The sequence below is a fragment of the Betta splendens genome, chromosome 8, assembly GCF_900634795.4.
Source record: "Betta splendens chromosome 8, fBetSpl5.4, whole genome shotgun sequence".
NCBI lineage: Eukaryota > Metazoa > Chordata > Actinopteri > Anabantiformes > Osphronemidae > Betta > Betta splendens.
In genome coordinates this window covers 11,970,338-11,987,305 of record NC_040888.2, presented here as the reverse complement: position 1 = coordinate 11,987,305, position 16,968 = coordinate 11,970,338, and the positions used below count along the sequence as shown (strand labels likewise).

Here is a 16,968-nt window from a genome sequence, read left to right as displayed (position 1 = left end):
GTTAAATCCGCCAGTTATTGATAGATTGCAGAAGTTCTTACTTGCTTCATGTTTTCATGGTTTCAGGGGAATAGGTGTTTTTTTGCTTCCAAGAAATGGAAAACATTGTGTAACAAAGGTGTAACAAGCACGTGAGAGGCGTGTTTAAATTTGAGGAAGGAATAGATGGGAGAGATGGGAGCGGATAAAGTTATTTATGCAGTAAAATCGGATGATACAGCCTTCCAGTCATGGCTGTCTATAAAGTGATATGTGTGGCAACGGTGTTAATTCTCCTGATACAAGGTAAGTTCTATATGTTCTCTACTAACTGTTGTCTAAGAAAAATAAAAAAAATGATTTGTTAGATTTTGTCAGACAGAATACATGAATTTTATTTTATTGAGAACCAGTACATTTTAATGAATACGTACAAGTTACAAAGTTAACAGAAAACATCAGGTAAGAAAAGTAAAAATTTTTAAAGAACCTAAACTATAGAAAAATTTAACTCAGTGGACAGGCTCAAAAGTGGCTTGACAACATATTTCTTCCTGCTAAGGAATTTCTTGTTACTGAAACTTTCAGGTGAGGACTTTGACCTTGAAAGTGAAAAACAATGCTAACCGAGAAGTTAATCATTTAGATATTTAGTTCTAAATGATTAGTTAAATGTTAGTTAAAGTTATGAAGTTTAGGCAATGTAGTGAATAATATATTCATGTGAAACATATGGTCAATATATGTGTATCACATATATTATGTACATATGTACAAAGAAGAAAACTACAACTTTTACAACAACTTTTAGTCTTTGTACCAACTGATCAAAAGTATTAAGAACATGTTGAACTCCACAAAATATTAAACATGTGCTGTAAAATGCTGTCAAATAATATTATAAATAACCAAAAAAAAAACTTCAGATGTGTATTTTTACATGTATGCCTCCACTTACATAATAAAGGTGCATTCCAATCTGAGTTATGCCACTGTGAAATAGCAAACACTAAATTGTTTGTTTTCTGTTTTGCAGAGTCTCATTCACAGCTTCATGGTACGTTTCTATTCCTGGGTATTTCTGTGCATGCTTTATACCCTTGGTGTCTCAAATGTTGAAAATCTTTTTGTGACTGCTGAACGGATGTTTCATAGCTAAGATCATTCCAGCATCCAGTATGTCCAATATTTTGAGTAAGAGCAGATTACAAACCCAGGGTTAAAGTGAAATCCTGAAGTCAATCAATAGAGGAGATGCTGATGTTCTCATTTTGTTTCCATTGCCTGTCTTTCTCCAGTGTGTGGCCAGCCTCCACTTAACACCAAGATAGTTGGAGGACAGGAGGCTTCTGCAGGCAGTTGGCCCTGGCAGGTCAGCCTGCAACATTCTGGAAACCACTTCTGTGGAGGATCCCTCATCAACAGTCAGTGGGTGCTGACTGCTGCTCACTGCTTCGTAATGTGAGTAGTGAAAGTATAGATTATGTGTGATGTCCACACAAAAAACAAAAACAAATCAACAATACAGTTAGTAACACAGAATTATTGCATTGTTTATTATTTATGTCTTTTGACCAACTTGGCTATTTTGTGGCCCTTCATGACCATAGATTTGAAGATAGAAAAAAAACATAGATATAAATTATAAATGCTAATCTTGTGTGCAGACTGATTTATGATTTTGTTAAAGTTAAAAACATTATACTCAATTTGTTTCATTTAAGTACCGGCTTCCCTGCAAGCAGTGTGACTGCAGTACTGGGTCTCCAAACTCTGTCAGGATCCAACCCTAATGCACAGCGTTTGGCTTTGAGTCAAGTCATTGTTCATTCCAACTACAACTCCAACACAAACGACAACGACATCTGCCTCCTGCAGCTGGCATCAGCAGTGACTTTCACCAGCTACATTCAGCCTGTGTGTCTGGCAGCGCCAGGCAGCACCTTTTATAACGGCACTGACTCCTGGGTCACTGGCTGGGGAGTCACCTCAAGTGGATGTGAGTCATACCACCACCTTTTCTTAAACATGTTCAATTGACCTTAGCAACTATATAATATACCGTAAAATATAAACACAGGCCACTGTGCAGGCGTATAACAGAGATAAATTGTCCAACTGGACACGTGTTCTTTGACCTATGGTGGGTATCAATTGGTCTACAGGACACAACTGTCGCAACTGTTTAAACCACTAATATTAGGTTTAGGTTTGTCGTGGCTAGTTCGTAATGTGATTTAATATTAATTATTATATTACTATTATTATATTATTACTATGAATGTATTTAATTGCATTTTTTGTCCAGTATATTTTAAAGCTACTTTCACTAACTATTTCAAAGTCAATCTTTTTTCTTAGCTGTGACTGTTTCACAAACCCTAATGGAGGTGGAGATCCCAGTTGTGGGCAACAGACAGTGTAACTGTGACTATGGAATTGGATCAATCACCAACAACATGATTTGTGCTGGGTTAAGTGCTGGAGGGAAGGACTCCTGTCAGGTAATCAGCTTTACTGTGTTTGTGTCACATTTGTCCTTCTGTCTCCACTAAATGTGTTGTGTTCAAAGGGAGACTCAGGTGGTCCAATGGTGAGCAAGCAGAGTGGTCGCTGGATCCAGAGTGGAATCGTCAGTTTTGGAAACCAATGTGCTTTACCTAATTTTCCTGGAGTCTACACCAGAGTGTCCCAGTATCAGTCCTGGATCAACAGCCAGATCACCAGCAACCAGCCGGGCTTCATCACCTACACATCCACTGGGATTGATGGGGACCTCAATGTGTCCTGTGCTGGTATACCACCAGTAACATCGTCCCCTCCCCCCACTTCCATATTTTCACCCTCCTCTTTAGCACTCCTTCTAACAGCTTCACATCAACTACTTCTACATCTACATCACCCAACCCAACCCAATGTATGTGTGAATTGGTCAATGTAACAGTAACTCCCAAACCTTCGACGTGAAGTCATGAAGTCAATTATTGAATTAGTGGAGGAGGGGCTGACCTTTTCCTTTTGTTTCCATTGCCTGTCTTTCTCCAGTGTGTGGTCAGCCTCCACTTAACACTAAGATAGTTGGAGGACAGGAGGCCTCTCCAGGCAGTTGGCCCTGGCAGGTCAGCCTGCAATATTCTGGAAACCACTTCTGTGGAGGATCCCTCATCAATGATCAGTGGGTGCTGACTGCTGCTCACTGCACCACATGGTGAGCAGGGAGAACAGAACCCTAAAAGAAAATCTAATGCATAAAGAGATTAAGAGAATATTCATTATTTAATGATATAAATTATGCTTAATTTAAACTGGACTTTCCTTAACATTAGCTGCATTAGCTTTCTTTCATGCCTTTTATTGTGTTTGTTTCTTCTCTGATAACCTAAGGATCAGTCCAAGCTTCTTGCATGTGTGCCTGGGTCTCCAGAGTCAGGAAGGACCCAACCCTAACCAGCAATCTAGGACCATAGAACAGAACATCGTTCACCCCAGCTATGACAGCCAAAGAAATGATAATGACGTTGCCCTCCTGAAGCTCTCGTCACCAGTTACCTTCACCGACTATGTGTTGCCCGTCTGCCTGGCAGCCTCAGGAAGCACGTTCTACAACGGCACCGGAACCTGGGTCACTGGCTGGGGCGCTACTGCTAGTGGAGGTGGGTCATGAAGTGATGAGACAAGTGCTTGTCTACACACATCAGTACAATATGTGGATTTCCTATTACAGCAATAATTTAAAAGAGATAACAGAAAAACTACAGACTCACTATTTTAATATTGAACAATTAATATTTTACAGTGTTTAAATGTACATACATATTGTGTCTCTTTAGTTCATCTTCCTTCACCACAAAACCTAATGGAGGTGGAGGTTCCAGTTGTGGGCAACAGACAGTGTAACTGTGACTATGGAGTTGGAACAATCACCAGCAACATGATTTGTGCTGGGTTAAGTGCTGGAGGGAAGGACTCCTGTCAGGTAATCAGCTTTAGTGTGTTTGTGTCACATTTGTCCTTCTGTCTCCACTAAATGTGTTGTGTTCAAAGGGAGACTCAGGTGGTCCAATGGTGAGCAAGCAGGGTGGTCGCTGGATCCAGAGTGGAATCGTCAGTTTTGGAAACGGCTGTGCTTTACCTAATTATCCAGGAATCTACACCAGAGTGTCCCAGTATCAGTCCTGGATCAACAGCCAGATCACCAGCAACCAGCCGGGCTTCATCACCTACACATCAACTGGGACTGACGGGGACCTCAGTGTCTCCTGTGCTGGTCTACCACCAGTAACAACAACAAGCACTACAACCAATTTAACTACAACCTCCTTGTCATCAACCTCTCTTTCCACTGATTCCACATCAACTCCCTCTACTTTAACCACAACCACATCAACCAACCCACCATCAATCATCTCAAGTACACTATATCAACGTGAGCCTTCACACTGTGAGAATGTCAGACTACCAAACAATGTGCCTGTTTCCACACAGTACTACACTTTTTAGATGTAATTTGTGTCATTTTGTAGAAACATTTACAATTAGACAAACCTTCAAAGCACATATTTCTACAGCTGCACTGAGATGCTATACTGAAATATTGAGAATTATTATTCTTATCAACTTTTGACATTTTCCCTCAGCTGTGTTTTGTAACACTCAGTGCTTATAATTGAGATGACCGATTCTAGGTTTATAAGGATTTAAATAATTGAGAACGTTGTCATTGTGTTTGCTTTTCTCTCCAGCTGTGTTTTGTGGCCAAGCTGCATTAAATACTCGTATTCTGGGAGGAAACCCGTCAGCTGGCATGTGGCCGTGGATGGTGAGCCTCCAGAGGAATGGAAGCCATGTGTGTGGTGGGACTCTAGTGGCTGTGGACTCTGTGCTGAGTGATGCTAGCTGCATCTCAAGGTGAAATAGCAGAGATAGTTGATGATATAATGACATTTGAAATGTTTTTTCAAGTATAACAACATTTAGGTCTAATCTGCCAACATTGGCCCTTAATATATAAACTATGCAGATCTGATGAAAAGAAAAAAATTAAGAGGTTTTAGGCAGTTACCATACAGTATATGTTCAAAGTAGCCAATGTGCTTTGTCAACCATAAATTTAGTTTAGCAGCTGACCTTTCCATATTGAGGTGTATAAAGTGCCAAGGAAATTATTTATATTTGATCCGTGATGTCATTAGAAGGGGTCATAACATAATGAAATACAAAGCTATTAGACATTATTTAAAAAAAATTCTCAGTCCTCATTACAATAATTTTCTCTCTCACAGTTCATCCAAGCCGTCTGATTGGACCGCTGTTTTGGGTCTTTTGAGCCAATATGGCTCCAACCCTAATCAAGTGTCACTGAATGTGACAAATATCACCCTGAGCAACCTGACTGGCTCTAACATAGCAGTGCTGCATCTGGCGTCCCAACCCACCTTGTCCAACTACATCCAGCCCATCTGTCTGGGTGATGGACAAACCTTTGCTGTGGGTTCAACATGCTGGGCTGCTGGTTGGAGCTCAGGGAGAGGAGGAGGTGAGTCTCTGATACACAGACACACTATTACTAATGCATTCTGGGTATGAGCCGGTGTTTTGCATCTCACAGTTTTCCAATGTTTCCCACTAGTGGAAGAAGTTCTACAGGAGACACAGGCTACTATTGCCGACTGTGGGAACTTATCGACGAGTGACAGCATTTGTACAGACTTTATTGCACTGGATCAGGTGACTATAATTATCACCATGCTAAGAGCTGAAACAATAATATTTTAGATTAAAGCTTTAGTTAAGGTTTAAAACTACCCATTTTTTAACCTGGAAAGTCAAGTTATGACTTTATTTTGCCAATAAAAACACACCCAAGTGTTCACAATTAGTGCTACCTCCATCAAGTAGTTTACTCATAATCAAAAATATTTTGTGCATTACAAAGAAGACAGAGTTAATACCACAGTGTCTTGTGTTGTGTTCAGGAGGACGCTGGTGGTCCCATCATGTGTGAGCAGGACGGCTCGTGGTTCCAGGCGGCTGTGTTAACACCTCCGTCCAAGAGCTCCACCGCTCGAACAAGAGCTGCTCACGTGATGGTCTTCACCAGAATGAGCGTCTACGGGGAATTCCTGATTGAGACGCTGGGGACATTTTTGTCTCCAGCTTCCAACATGAGCAGCAACGCACCTACAACCACCACAAACACCGTCCTGACCACAAGAGGGGGCACTGCTGCTCAAGCTCACTTCTTATATCTCCATGTTGTCATTTTCTGTCTGACTTTTTCGTTTTTCATGCTGTGACAGGCAAAAATAAAAAACTGTACTGGTTAAGGCAAGGTTACTACTGTACACATTTTTATTTTCCTAGTTCCGTGTGTAGAAGCCAAAGTGCTGTCAGTAGAGATGTGTACTGCATGTAGAATTAAGTAAAACAATTTGAAGCATTGAGTGTTTTATCTGTTAATCATTTTGATATGAAAGATTTTCCAAAGCAAAGTGGAGTAAAACTGAAAACTACAGCTAAGAGGTGATAACCCTGTGGAAACAAGATTCAGTACAGTAAATGCTGGATACAGGTACAGCATGTATTGGTTTCTGTAACAGATACTGCTGTGCTTGTTCCCATGTTATAACTAAGTTCTTATGAAACCATGGGTTTGTAGATGCAAATAACCACACCCCTTCCTGCAAACTGTGTTTGCAGGAAGGGGAAGCATTCGACACCACATTAATCTGGAGAAATTCAGGCCATCACGTGAAAATACGTTAAATGGTAGCTCTCAAACATGTAAATATATCAAACTCAAATATCTTAAAGTAACACATTTACAAAATACAGAGGATGTCACTGACAATAAAGATGAAACAGTGATTATAGAGGAAGGAAATTAAACACTCATACAATAAGTTTTGTTAGAGTTACACGTGAGATGAGTCACATTTATTACTGTTTATCTTACTGTATTTATGATAGGGTAATAACACAACATAACAAAATCTGCAAAAATGGACACACATAATAATAAAACAATGGAAAAAGTGTCATTGGTTTATCAGCTCACCATTTAACGTTTAACACACTGATGAAAGGATCACGTTTTTGTGCAGTATGTGTTTTGTAAAGCGAAATGCAAAGTCATTCCTTTTTCACCACAGGGAAAGTCCGACCATTGTTTCTTCCTTCTGTCAGTAAGAACACATTGTTGGCTTCCAGCAAGCACAGCATGATGTCAATTAAGGCTTTATTGTTTGTGACCTGTTCTTCTCTGCTGAGAATGTGGCCGATTTAGCTGGAAGATAATCCAACTTTGAGTCCAGCCAGACAGATTACGTCACTAAAATTTTGTCCTCTTTACTCTCAGGAATTTTTTTGTATTTATTGTTTTTGTTCAGCTTTTATTTATTAATTCATTGCAATTACCACTAGAATTTCATTTAATACAAAACAAAAGAAGCCATTTAAGATCTGGTAAATGATAAGTATTGATGCTGGACATCTTCTTTTATGGCTAAATGGTATAAAAGGTTTCAAAACCTTAAACAGTTCGAACAAAAATAAAGTTAATTCCATGACTGTCCATTGTGTTGAAATCTCAGCAATTGCTGGAAACCATCTAGGTAAATATACGAACTCCACCCAGAGCCACATGTTCCTTCTTCCTTGATTTGTTACCTCTTATCTGAAATACTGCTGATGATAAAATATGATACTTGCGCAACTTGCCTAGAGGCATGAATGAGTCATTTGTCACAAGTAACTTATTTTGAACTGTACAGGTTAACTGAGATTTTTGGATCATTAAACCTTGGATTTATTAAATTTGAGTAGTTATAGTTATTATATTTTGTTATTAACAATTATTAAGATAAATACTGTTATGAGTAAACTTTTTTTGAGCCCTCCATAATGTTCAAACAAAACTGAGTAACCTTTATTGATTGCATAGTGGCTGGTGGTACGATGCAGCCAAGCACGGGGCGAGACTCGTGTCATCCAAAGTAGAATGCCCGAAGGAATGCTGTAAAGCTAAAAGGCCTGTTGGACCAGTACTCCGGCCTCCTCTGGTGAAGTTTTGGCACTGCCTCAAACTACATCAGTTTAGAAATAAATAAGTGCATTAACCTTTTGTTATATATATACTAATTAGATCACAAACCTGCACTTCATGTTTTGTTCATTGTGTCTGATGTGCAGCTGTAATATCAGGCCTTTAGTCCACACACAAGCACACACAAAGATAAAGTGTAAAATATGGGTAATGATTATATCATTATTATATTATAGTATTATAACAATATAGTAATCATATTTTTTTATTAATTATTTAAATTATTAAAGAAATGTTTTATGTGTTTTTAAAGCTGTGTAAAGAATTGTTAATGATGTTTTAATTCTGCCTGAGGCTTTTGTTTGGTTGCACAATGTATCATTAGTGATCTCACTAGTTTGTCCATCTTGGTGCTGACTTCACACTAATCCGACTTTATGAAATGTGCTTCCGTCTTGAGCTCAGCATATTTTAATGTGTGTGACTTGCAGATCTAGTTTGCCTTCATACCTCAAAACATCACTTGAGTTACCAGAAGAAACACATTGTAGACAGCAATCATTAAATAATTCTCCTTAACCATGTGGACATGAAGATAGGGAACGGGGCATCTGACTGGTGGATTCACACACAGGTTCACACCCACAAAAAGAGCTAATTGTCACGTAGGTGGCTATACTGTATGTGTTTGTGTGTGTCTAATGCAGGGGTGTCCAACCCTGGTCCTGGAGAGCCACAGTCCTGCTGGTTTTCTAACTGTCCCTGATCACTTTGACCAGGTGTGTTCAGTCAATCAGCAGCTAACTGACACACCTGAACAAGGTGATCAGCAGAGAGTTGGAAAACCAGCAGGACAGTAGTCCTCAATGACCAGGGTTGGCTGAATGTTTTATGTGGAGCCAGAATCAAACATTTCCTCCTGAATTCATGTTTGGCTTGAAATGTGCGTTGCACTCTGTGCTGTTAGTATGTGTAGTCTAGTCATTGTCATTCTTAACGTCTCCGTTTGAATTATTTTGCAATGTAGCTGTTCAAGTTTAGTTTGTTGGTCTGAAGATTTTTCAGATTTTTGTGTGAAACGTACCCTCACTTTGATGGATAGACAGATTAGATAAGTAAACTGAATCATCTTGCATTTGTGTTTTTTCTGGTTGCACTTGTTCTAAAGAAAACAACCCAAGTCAAACTGATGAAAGGCTAAGGTTCATTTAACCAGACACTTGAAGTAGGTTAATCACTTCATTCCTGACAAAGCCTGCAGCCTTCTCAGAATCTCAGACATGTCTACATTATGAACATTGCTCAGAGGTGAAGTGACACTGATTCAGCGTTTGTTTCCTTCCATTAAAACATCTCTATATGATTTGTGCATCAGATGTAGTATTAATAAACAATTCCTCCCTTATTAATACCACGGTATTACAAGTGTAATTGATGCATTTTTGCAGTTTGATTAATATTTAAACTTAAAAGATTATAGAGAAGAATCATTCAATTATTCAGTATAGATTCTTCAAGAGGTGAAAGAAACAACGGTAACAGTTTTATTTAGTTTATGTTTTAGTTCTGTTCTCTTTAGTTCTTTTTAGTTTTGTGGTTTGGTTGTGGGAAACAACTGTCAAACCACTATATCCCCCAGTCAACATATACTCTAATCAACAAAAGACAAGGAAGTCCCTTGTTGCATGCAGGCTTCACCCCACATCCTGAGAGAAGCACTTTTTGACTTGAAATATCTCTACCAGTAGCTGGAAAAAGCTGGACTGAAACGCAGCACACCAGTGCTAATCATAGCAGCACACAACACACAACAGGCTCCAAGTAATGTATAATATCCAGGGATAGTCTAACTGAGTAAATTAAGAAGAAAACACATTACACATCTAACTAGTCTACAACCAAACAGCATCTACACCTGATCTTTTGTACACTGCATGGACTTGGACTCAGTTTCAGTGCAGTGGGTTAAGTATGTGAACTGGATGTATGAAGGGTATGGGTGTTTATATCAGTTCAGCCATAATATAGATCAAACCACTGTCTTGTTCATTTTGAGCAGGGCTGTGTGGCAAGCGCATGTGTGTGCATATTTTCTTCATAAAGGTGTGTTTGTCTGAATCTGGTGGAGCCTCTTTAGAGCAAGTGAAACCAGTTAATTGGCTTAAAACAGAAACTGTGGTGAGCCACCAATCAGATGTGTGCACTGACACAGACATGCAAACAGAAAGACACTTAGTAATTTGGATGGAAACACACCAGAGGAAAGGAAGAGAATTAATATATAATTATGGATATGTTTGACATATTTGCAGATTTATAGTTTGCTGTGAGGCAGGGGAGTGTTTTTGGACAGACAGTGTCACAGTGTTTGTCAGAGAGGCAGGCGGAGGTGTGTTTACAGGTGAGGGAGGTATGAACAGGGGAGGGAGGAGCAAAGTTACTTACAGTAGGCACACACACATCAGATAATAGCTTTCAGTCATGACTTCCAACAACGTGATCCGTGTGGCAACTCTGCTGATTCTTCTGATACAGGGTAAGAATAGTTCTCGTTCAATGCATCTGAACCACTAGTAACTGGTAACAGATGTACATGTGGAAGAAAAATGCAATGCATGTTTTACTAAGTAAAGTCAAGTAATATCTGATTAAATTCTCTTATATTTAACAGTTAGCTTAGATTTTGTGGAACAAGATTTTACATAAAATCTAATTACTTTAGACAAATACAATGAACAAAGAACCAACTTACAGTTTAAGGTTAAATGTGGTATATTAAAATAAAAATATTGTCTCGCAGCAAACAAAGGAGAAAAGAATTCATCAGGAATAAACCTAATTCTGTAGCATAGTGAACTTTTTGTCATGTAAGCGTAAGCCATGACGATGTATTAGTATATATGTAGTGTAAGTATGTGCTTATTGTGTGAAAATGCAGAAGCTTTTGCTGTAAATGTGAACAGTCATGTCAGTAACACAGTAACATAACATTACACGCAGCAGATGCCAACTATTTAATTTTCAAAGGGGCTTCATAAATTTTGTTTACCATTTACTGAATACATACATACATTTACTGAAGGTCAATTTGTGTTTTAAACATAACATATCTAGAAACATGTCTTTTTAAAGTTATTTATTTCTTTATAAATCCTTATAAATTCCTTATTCCTTCCTTATAAATTTTCTACCTAAGTGTAAAACAGATGTCAATGTTATCATTCATATATCATATTTTAAAATTGGTAATTGAAGAAGACAGAAGTGAAATATATACACATTCATTTAATTTTCACAGACCTTTAGTCTATTTGCTACAACGGCAAGATTTGCCCAGAGGAATTTGACACTTTGTTCTTTTTACAACAAAGAAAGAAACTTAAAATTAAGACAAATATTTTTTTTAAAACTGCACCAAAACATATATTGTCTAAGATATGAAATAAAACAATAATACAAAGTTTTATATTGTAAACTATGTTGAATTTTCCTGCCTTGTATCAATGTGACATTTCGTATATAGATGTTTTGTTGTTCATGTCCGTTCATGTACACAATGAAGAAAGACAAAAGGCCAGCGGAAGTCACCGTGACACTTTAACACTTTAAAGTACTCCAGAGTAATTAGTTTGATAAAAAAAATCAGAGCTACGAGAAATGCATTTCTTTCAGAACTTATATTTTCAAAACAATAACCAGGTTGTATAATTAGATTAGATTAGATACATTTTGGGTGAAATAATGATTGGATTACAATTTGAATTAAGAATAATACAAAAAAGAATGCATTTATTAGTCCAACAGCAGGGAAATTGCATCTTACAACATCAAGAGAACAAGAAAAGAAAAAAGAAACCATTCAAACACACATCCATAAACAGAGCTCTGGAATGGATAGTGAACATTATGTGTATGATGTTGTAGATATTGCACATCATGAGCATGAAACAGGAGAGTATATAGTGAATACAGTAAATACAATAGTATACAGTGACCAGGCTAACATAAGTTGGCACGGAGTAAGCAAAGTGAGTAGTGTATGGAGTCATGGATGGGAATTGCATGATATAACCGCTGATGCAGTGTGAGTTTATGGACCGGGAGGTAGTTAACAGTTCTGATTGAACAATCCGATTGTAGCATCTGCGAAAATCCTTTCTTAACACAGCGAAGGTGGATCAGTGTGCTACTGAAGCTGCTCTCCCGCGCAGACAGTGCGTCTGTAATTAACTAACTATAACATTACTAAAAGACATGTCATTGAACTGTATATGATAAGCTGATGTACTGCGCCTATTAGATAATAATTATAATCAAATGTTTTCTTCCTAACATTTATTTATTGTTAATATTAGAAATTCAAAAAAGTAAAAACTAAAAGAGGTGGTATCACAGACTAGATAAATAACAGTAGGCTGGACATAAAATCAGTACAAAAGATTTTAGAAGTACTGTAATATATGTTTCTAAACAGTGTTACTAGACAAGATTGTTAACTGCACTAGTAATAGTGACAATACTATAGTAGTTGTAATATAAAGATTATTAAGATAATAATAATAATTAATAATAAGCCATTAGCTGTTATCTTAAATTATTTAGTCCAAAGTGTAGTTTGCAGTAGGTTTTTAATATTATTATTTTTAGTACACTTGCCATCAGTGAACATGTACACTGCATTTTACTAATGACACTGGTTGAACAAATTTTATAGAAATACACTGTGTTTTCGCAATAAGGAATTAATGAGTATTGTCCGTGCTACCAGATACTGTAAGCAGTAAAAACGGTTTTAAGGAAAACTAAAAACATGTCTATTAAAATAACACAACCTTTTAAAATGTTGAGAAAATTACGCAGAGTGTTTCATTATTCATTGAGTAATACCAATTGTTATTAATGAATTGTCTAATAAACAAAAGTTCAAAAACAGTTGTTTGTCTGTTCTTTAAACATTTATTATGTTTTCTATTTTTCAGATGCATATTCACAATCGGATGGTAAGTTTCCACATGTATTTCTGTCCGCCTTCACATTCTGTCTCATATTTCTTGTTGAAAACTTTGCTGCACAACAAGGTGTATATTTTCATTATTACTGTATCAGTCTCTTGTTTAATTCACCTGAGACAAGTAACTGATCCTGTAGTAATGTCCATTTTTTTTATCTGTTTCTCCAGTGTGTGGCCTGGCAACCCTTAACACTAGGATTATTGGGGGACAGGTGGCCTCTGAAGGCAACTGGCCCTGGCTGGCCAGTCTGCAGTTAACTGGGTCACCTGGGTCTCACTTCTGTGGAGGAACCCTTATCACCAATCAGTGGGTGTTGACTGCTGCACACTGCGCCGTATAGTAAGCAGAGACAGTATAATCATAACAGAAATTAATCAAGGATAATCAATAATAATAAAGAGGTAATCCTTCTTTACATTGTTTTCTCTCTCCTTATTTTTTAGTGCAGCTTCAAACTCTTTGACTGTGTTCCTGGGTCTTCAAACTCTAACAGGGTCCAACCCAAATCAGCAGTCTCAGACAGTAGCACAGAGCATTGTTCACCAGAGCTATGACGCCAAAACTCTGGATAACGACATTGCTCTCTTGAGGCTCTCAATGCCAGTGACCCTGAACAGCTATGTTTCGCCCGTCTGCCTGGCAGCCTCAGGAAGCACATTCTACAGCAACACAGACAGTTGGGTGACTGGCTGGGGCTCCACTGGGAATGGAGGTGGGTGAAAAAAAATTATTATTAGAAGCAGCAAACGAAGCATGTTCTCTGTGTGTCTCCTTCATGCATGAGCAGTTTGGATGTGGCTGGTCTAAAACCACATCACAGCTCCAGCACAGTTTCATTTTCATGACATTTAAACACCAATAATAAAAAGTTGTAAACAAGCTGTTTCTACTTAATATGTGTAAATTTCTACTAAAAATATAATTGTCAAAAACACAGAACACACATATAAATATAACCTACACTACAAAAAAGATTAAAATAAAATTAAAAAAACAAGTTGGTAAACAAAAATAACGGACAGATGAACAGGAATGGAACGGTGCAGAGCTAATTCTAACATGAACATAAAAAATAAAATAAAAGTAGCAATAAATCAATGCAATAAACATATTTATAAACATTGTGTGAGAAGAACTGGCATTATCCTTTTGGTTTGGATAAATTTGAGCCAAGCAAGTACATTCTTTTGGATCAAATAACTCTAATTGTACTTGATGTGTTTGTGTCTGTTTAGTTCCCATTCCACCCACACAAACTTTAATGGAGGTGGAGGTTCCAGTTGTGGGCAACAGACAGTGTAACTGTGACTATGGAGTTGGAAGAATCACCAGCAACATGATTTGTGCTGGGTTAAGTGCTGGAGGGAAGGACTCCTGTCAGGTAATCACCTTTACTGTTTGAGTTGGAGTTCACCTCCTGCAAATTCTGTCTCCACTAAATGTTGTGCTGTGTTTAAAGGGAGACTCAGGTGGTCCAATGGTGAGCAAGCAGGGTGGACGCTGGACCCAGAGCGGAATCGTCAGTTTTGGAAAAGGCTGTGCTTTACCTAATTATCCCGGAGTCTACACCAGAGTGTCCCAGTATCAGTCCTGGATCAAAAGCCAGATCACCAGCAACCAGCCGGGCTTCATCACCTACACATCCACTGGGACTGATGGGGACCTCAGTGTCTCCTGTGCTGGTCTTCCACCAGTAACAACCACAAGCACTACAACCACTACGACTACAACTACCACTTCATTGCCCACACGTGAGTACCTAAATTTACAACATTATGAACTACTCATTAGGACTTTGTGTTTGTATCTTAATTTGTAAAAATCATCAAATGTATACTGAAGCCTACACAACACAAATTGTTGGTAAACTGCAATGCTTATTAAATCAACCTTTTGCATTTCCCCTCAGCTGTGGTTTGTGGACAAGCTGCGTTAAATACTCGTATTCTGGGAGGAAACTCGTCAGCTGGCATGTGGCCGTGGATGGTGAGCCTCCAGAGGAATGGAAGCCATGTGTGTGGTGGGACTCTAGTGGCTGTGGACTCTGTGCTGAGTGACGCTAGCTGCATCACAAGGTGGGGTACCGGGAATATTTATTTCTTTTTATTATGACAGTGTGTAATGATTTGATAATTAGGATATTTGCACCTATAGTTACTTATAATAAGTCCTCCTTAAATTATGTTATATTCCACAGTACATCCAAGCCGTCTGATTGGACTGCTGTTTTGGGTCTTCTGAGCCAATACGGCTCCAACCCTAATCAAGTGTCACTGAATGTGACAAATATCACCCTGAGCAACCTGACTGGCTCTAATGTAGCGGTGTTGCACCTGGCGTCCCAACCCACCTTGTCCAACTACATCCAGCCCATCTGTTTGGGCAACGGAATAACCTTCGCTGTGGGCTCAATATGTTGGGCTGCTGGTTGGAGCTCTGGGAGAGGAGGAGGTGGGTTGTTCATCTAGTGACTTAGTAATGATATGCATTAGTATTATTTCACCTCTTTAGAATATGCAGTTTAGGGATTAGCAATTGTTCTAATTTATGTACTGTATTTTCAACATTAGTGGAAGAAATTCTACAGGAGCTCCAGGCCACTATTGCAGACTGTGGAAGCACAACAAGCAACAGCATTTGTACAGAATTCATTTCACTGAATCAGGTGAATAATCATGTTATTTTCATGGTTTCTTTATGTATTGTATTGTTAATGTTATGTTGGTTTGAAATCATAATAAATTCAGTACTGACTTGTGTAGGTTATACAGTAGCTTGTGATACTGTAGCTTAGCATAGAGGCTAGAAACTGACTTTGAGGAAAATATATCAAATTGCACACTCTACAAAATTGTTATTATGGTATTTTGGGGGGACAGATCCTATCCCAGTTTATACCCGTAAAACTTTGTTATATAGAACTCAAGATTCTACAATGTTCACAGTTATAACTCCTATACCAAACAATAAAAACAAAGATTAGAAACATATTATTTTGGTGGTTTATGAAACAAATGTGCCTTAATGTGTCCACTAAGGTTTTTCTTGCCATCTTGTGTTGTGTTCAGGCTGATGCTGGTGGCCCCATCATGTGTAAGCAGGACGGCTCTTGGTTCCAGGCAGCTGTGTTAACGCTTCCAACAAACAGCTCCACCACTCGGTCAGCACGATCAGCTGCGATCCTGACCTTTAACACAATCAGCAACTATAAGGCATTCCTGAGTGAGACAGTGGGTCCATTACTGTCTCCAGCGTCCGTCAGCAGCACCACGGAGACAGTTACCAACAGCACAGCTATCAGCAGCACAGCTATAACCACCAATACCATCACAACCACCAGAGGGAGCGCTGCTGCTCTCTCTCATTGGATTTTTCTTCATCTCCTTGTCTTCACCACATGTCTTCATTTCTTTTGACAGAAACTACACACTTTACCTGTAAATAGTGGTTTATATAATGTGACAGACACAAATAATGTGAAACTTCAAATACAACAATAATCCCTGATTGAATCAGGCATGCAGGCAAGGGAGGACTCTGGAGCTGAGCTTCACCTCCTTACATTAAAAACACCCTTCTTATAATATCACATTAGCACTTTTGTCAGTAGTATTAGTAGTAGTCTCTTCCCCCATGTGGAATTATAAGTAAAATGTTTATGTTTATGTTTCCCAAAAAAATGAAGAAATAAAGCTTCAGACAATGGTCTAGTTTCTGTCCTTGTCCTGTTAGATCTTAGTGCTACATTTGATACAATTGATCACAGCATTCAATTACAGAGAATAGAACATAACATTGGAATTAAAGTAACAGTACTGAGATGGTTTAAATCCTATTTGCTTTAGAGTACTACAGGGTTCTGTTCTTGGTCTAATACTTTTCAGTCTATATATGTCTCCTCTAGGAGATATTATTAGGAAGCATTCTATAAAT

The 16,968-nt window shown here is 38.3% G+C and overlaps 1 protein-coding gene across 1 annotated transcript; it reads left to right on the top strand.

The window, feature by feature from the left end:
• Positions 1-164: 164 nt before the first annotated feature.
• On the top strand, positions 165-16,740 carry LOC114860913 (transmembrane protease serine 9-like). Its single transcript, XM_055511014.1, has 23 exons — positions 165-285; positions 1,016-1,036; positions 1,278-1,440; positions 1,704-1,978; positions 2,341-2,483; positions 2,552-2,900; positions 3,025-3,187; positions 3,364-3,632; positions 3,810-3,955; positions 4,024-4,405; positions 4,722-4,887; positions 5,262-5,515; positions 5,609-5,706; positions 5,955-6,273; positions 13,003-13,023; positions 13,203-13,374; positions 13,479-13,747; positions 14,271-14,416; positions 14,495-14,786; positions 14,945-15,110; positions 15,233-15,486; positions 15,606-15,700; positions 16,104-16,740. The coding sequence occupies exons 1-23, from the start codon at positions 231-233 to the stop codon at positions 16,449-16,451; spliced, it is 4,566 nt and encodes a 1,521-aa protein (XP_055366989.1). The 5' UTR covers positions 165-230; the 3' UTR covers positions 16,452-16,740.
• Positions 16,741-16,968: the final 228 nt, after the last annotated feature.

Coding starts and splice junctions, on each gene's coding strand:
- LOC114860913 (XM_055511014.1), top strand. CDS start 231: ATGGCTGTCTATAAAGTGATATGTGTGGCAACGGTGTTAATTCTCCTG. Junction 3,188..3,363: donor GCTGCTCACTGCACCACATG/GTGAGCAGGGAG, acceptor TGATAACCTAAG/GATCAGTCCAAGCTTCTTGC. Junction 14,417..14,494: donor GAGGGAAGGACTCCTGTCAG/GTAATCACCTTT, acceptor CTGTGTTTAAAG/GGAGACTCAGGTGGTCCAAT.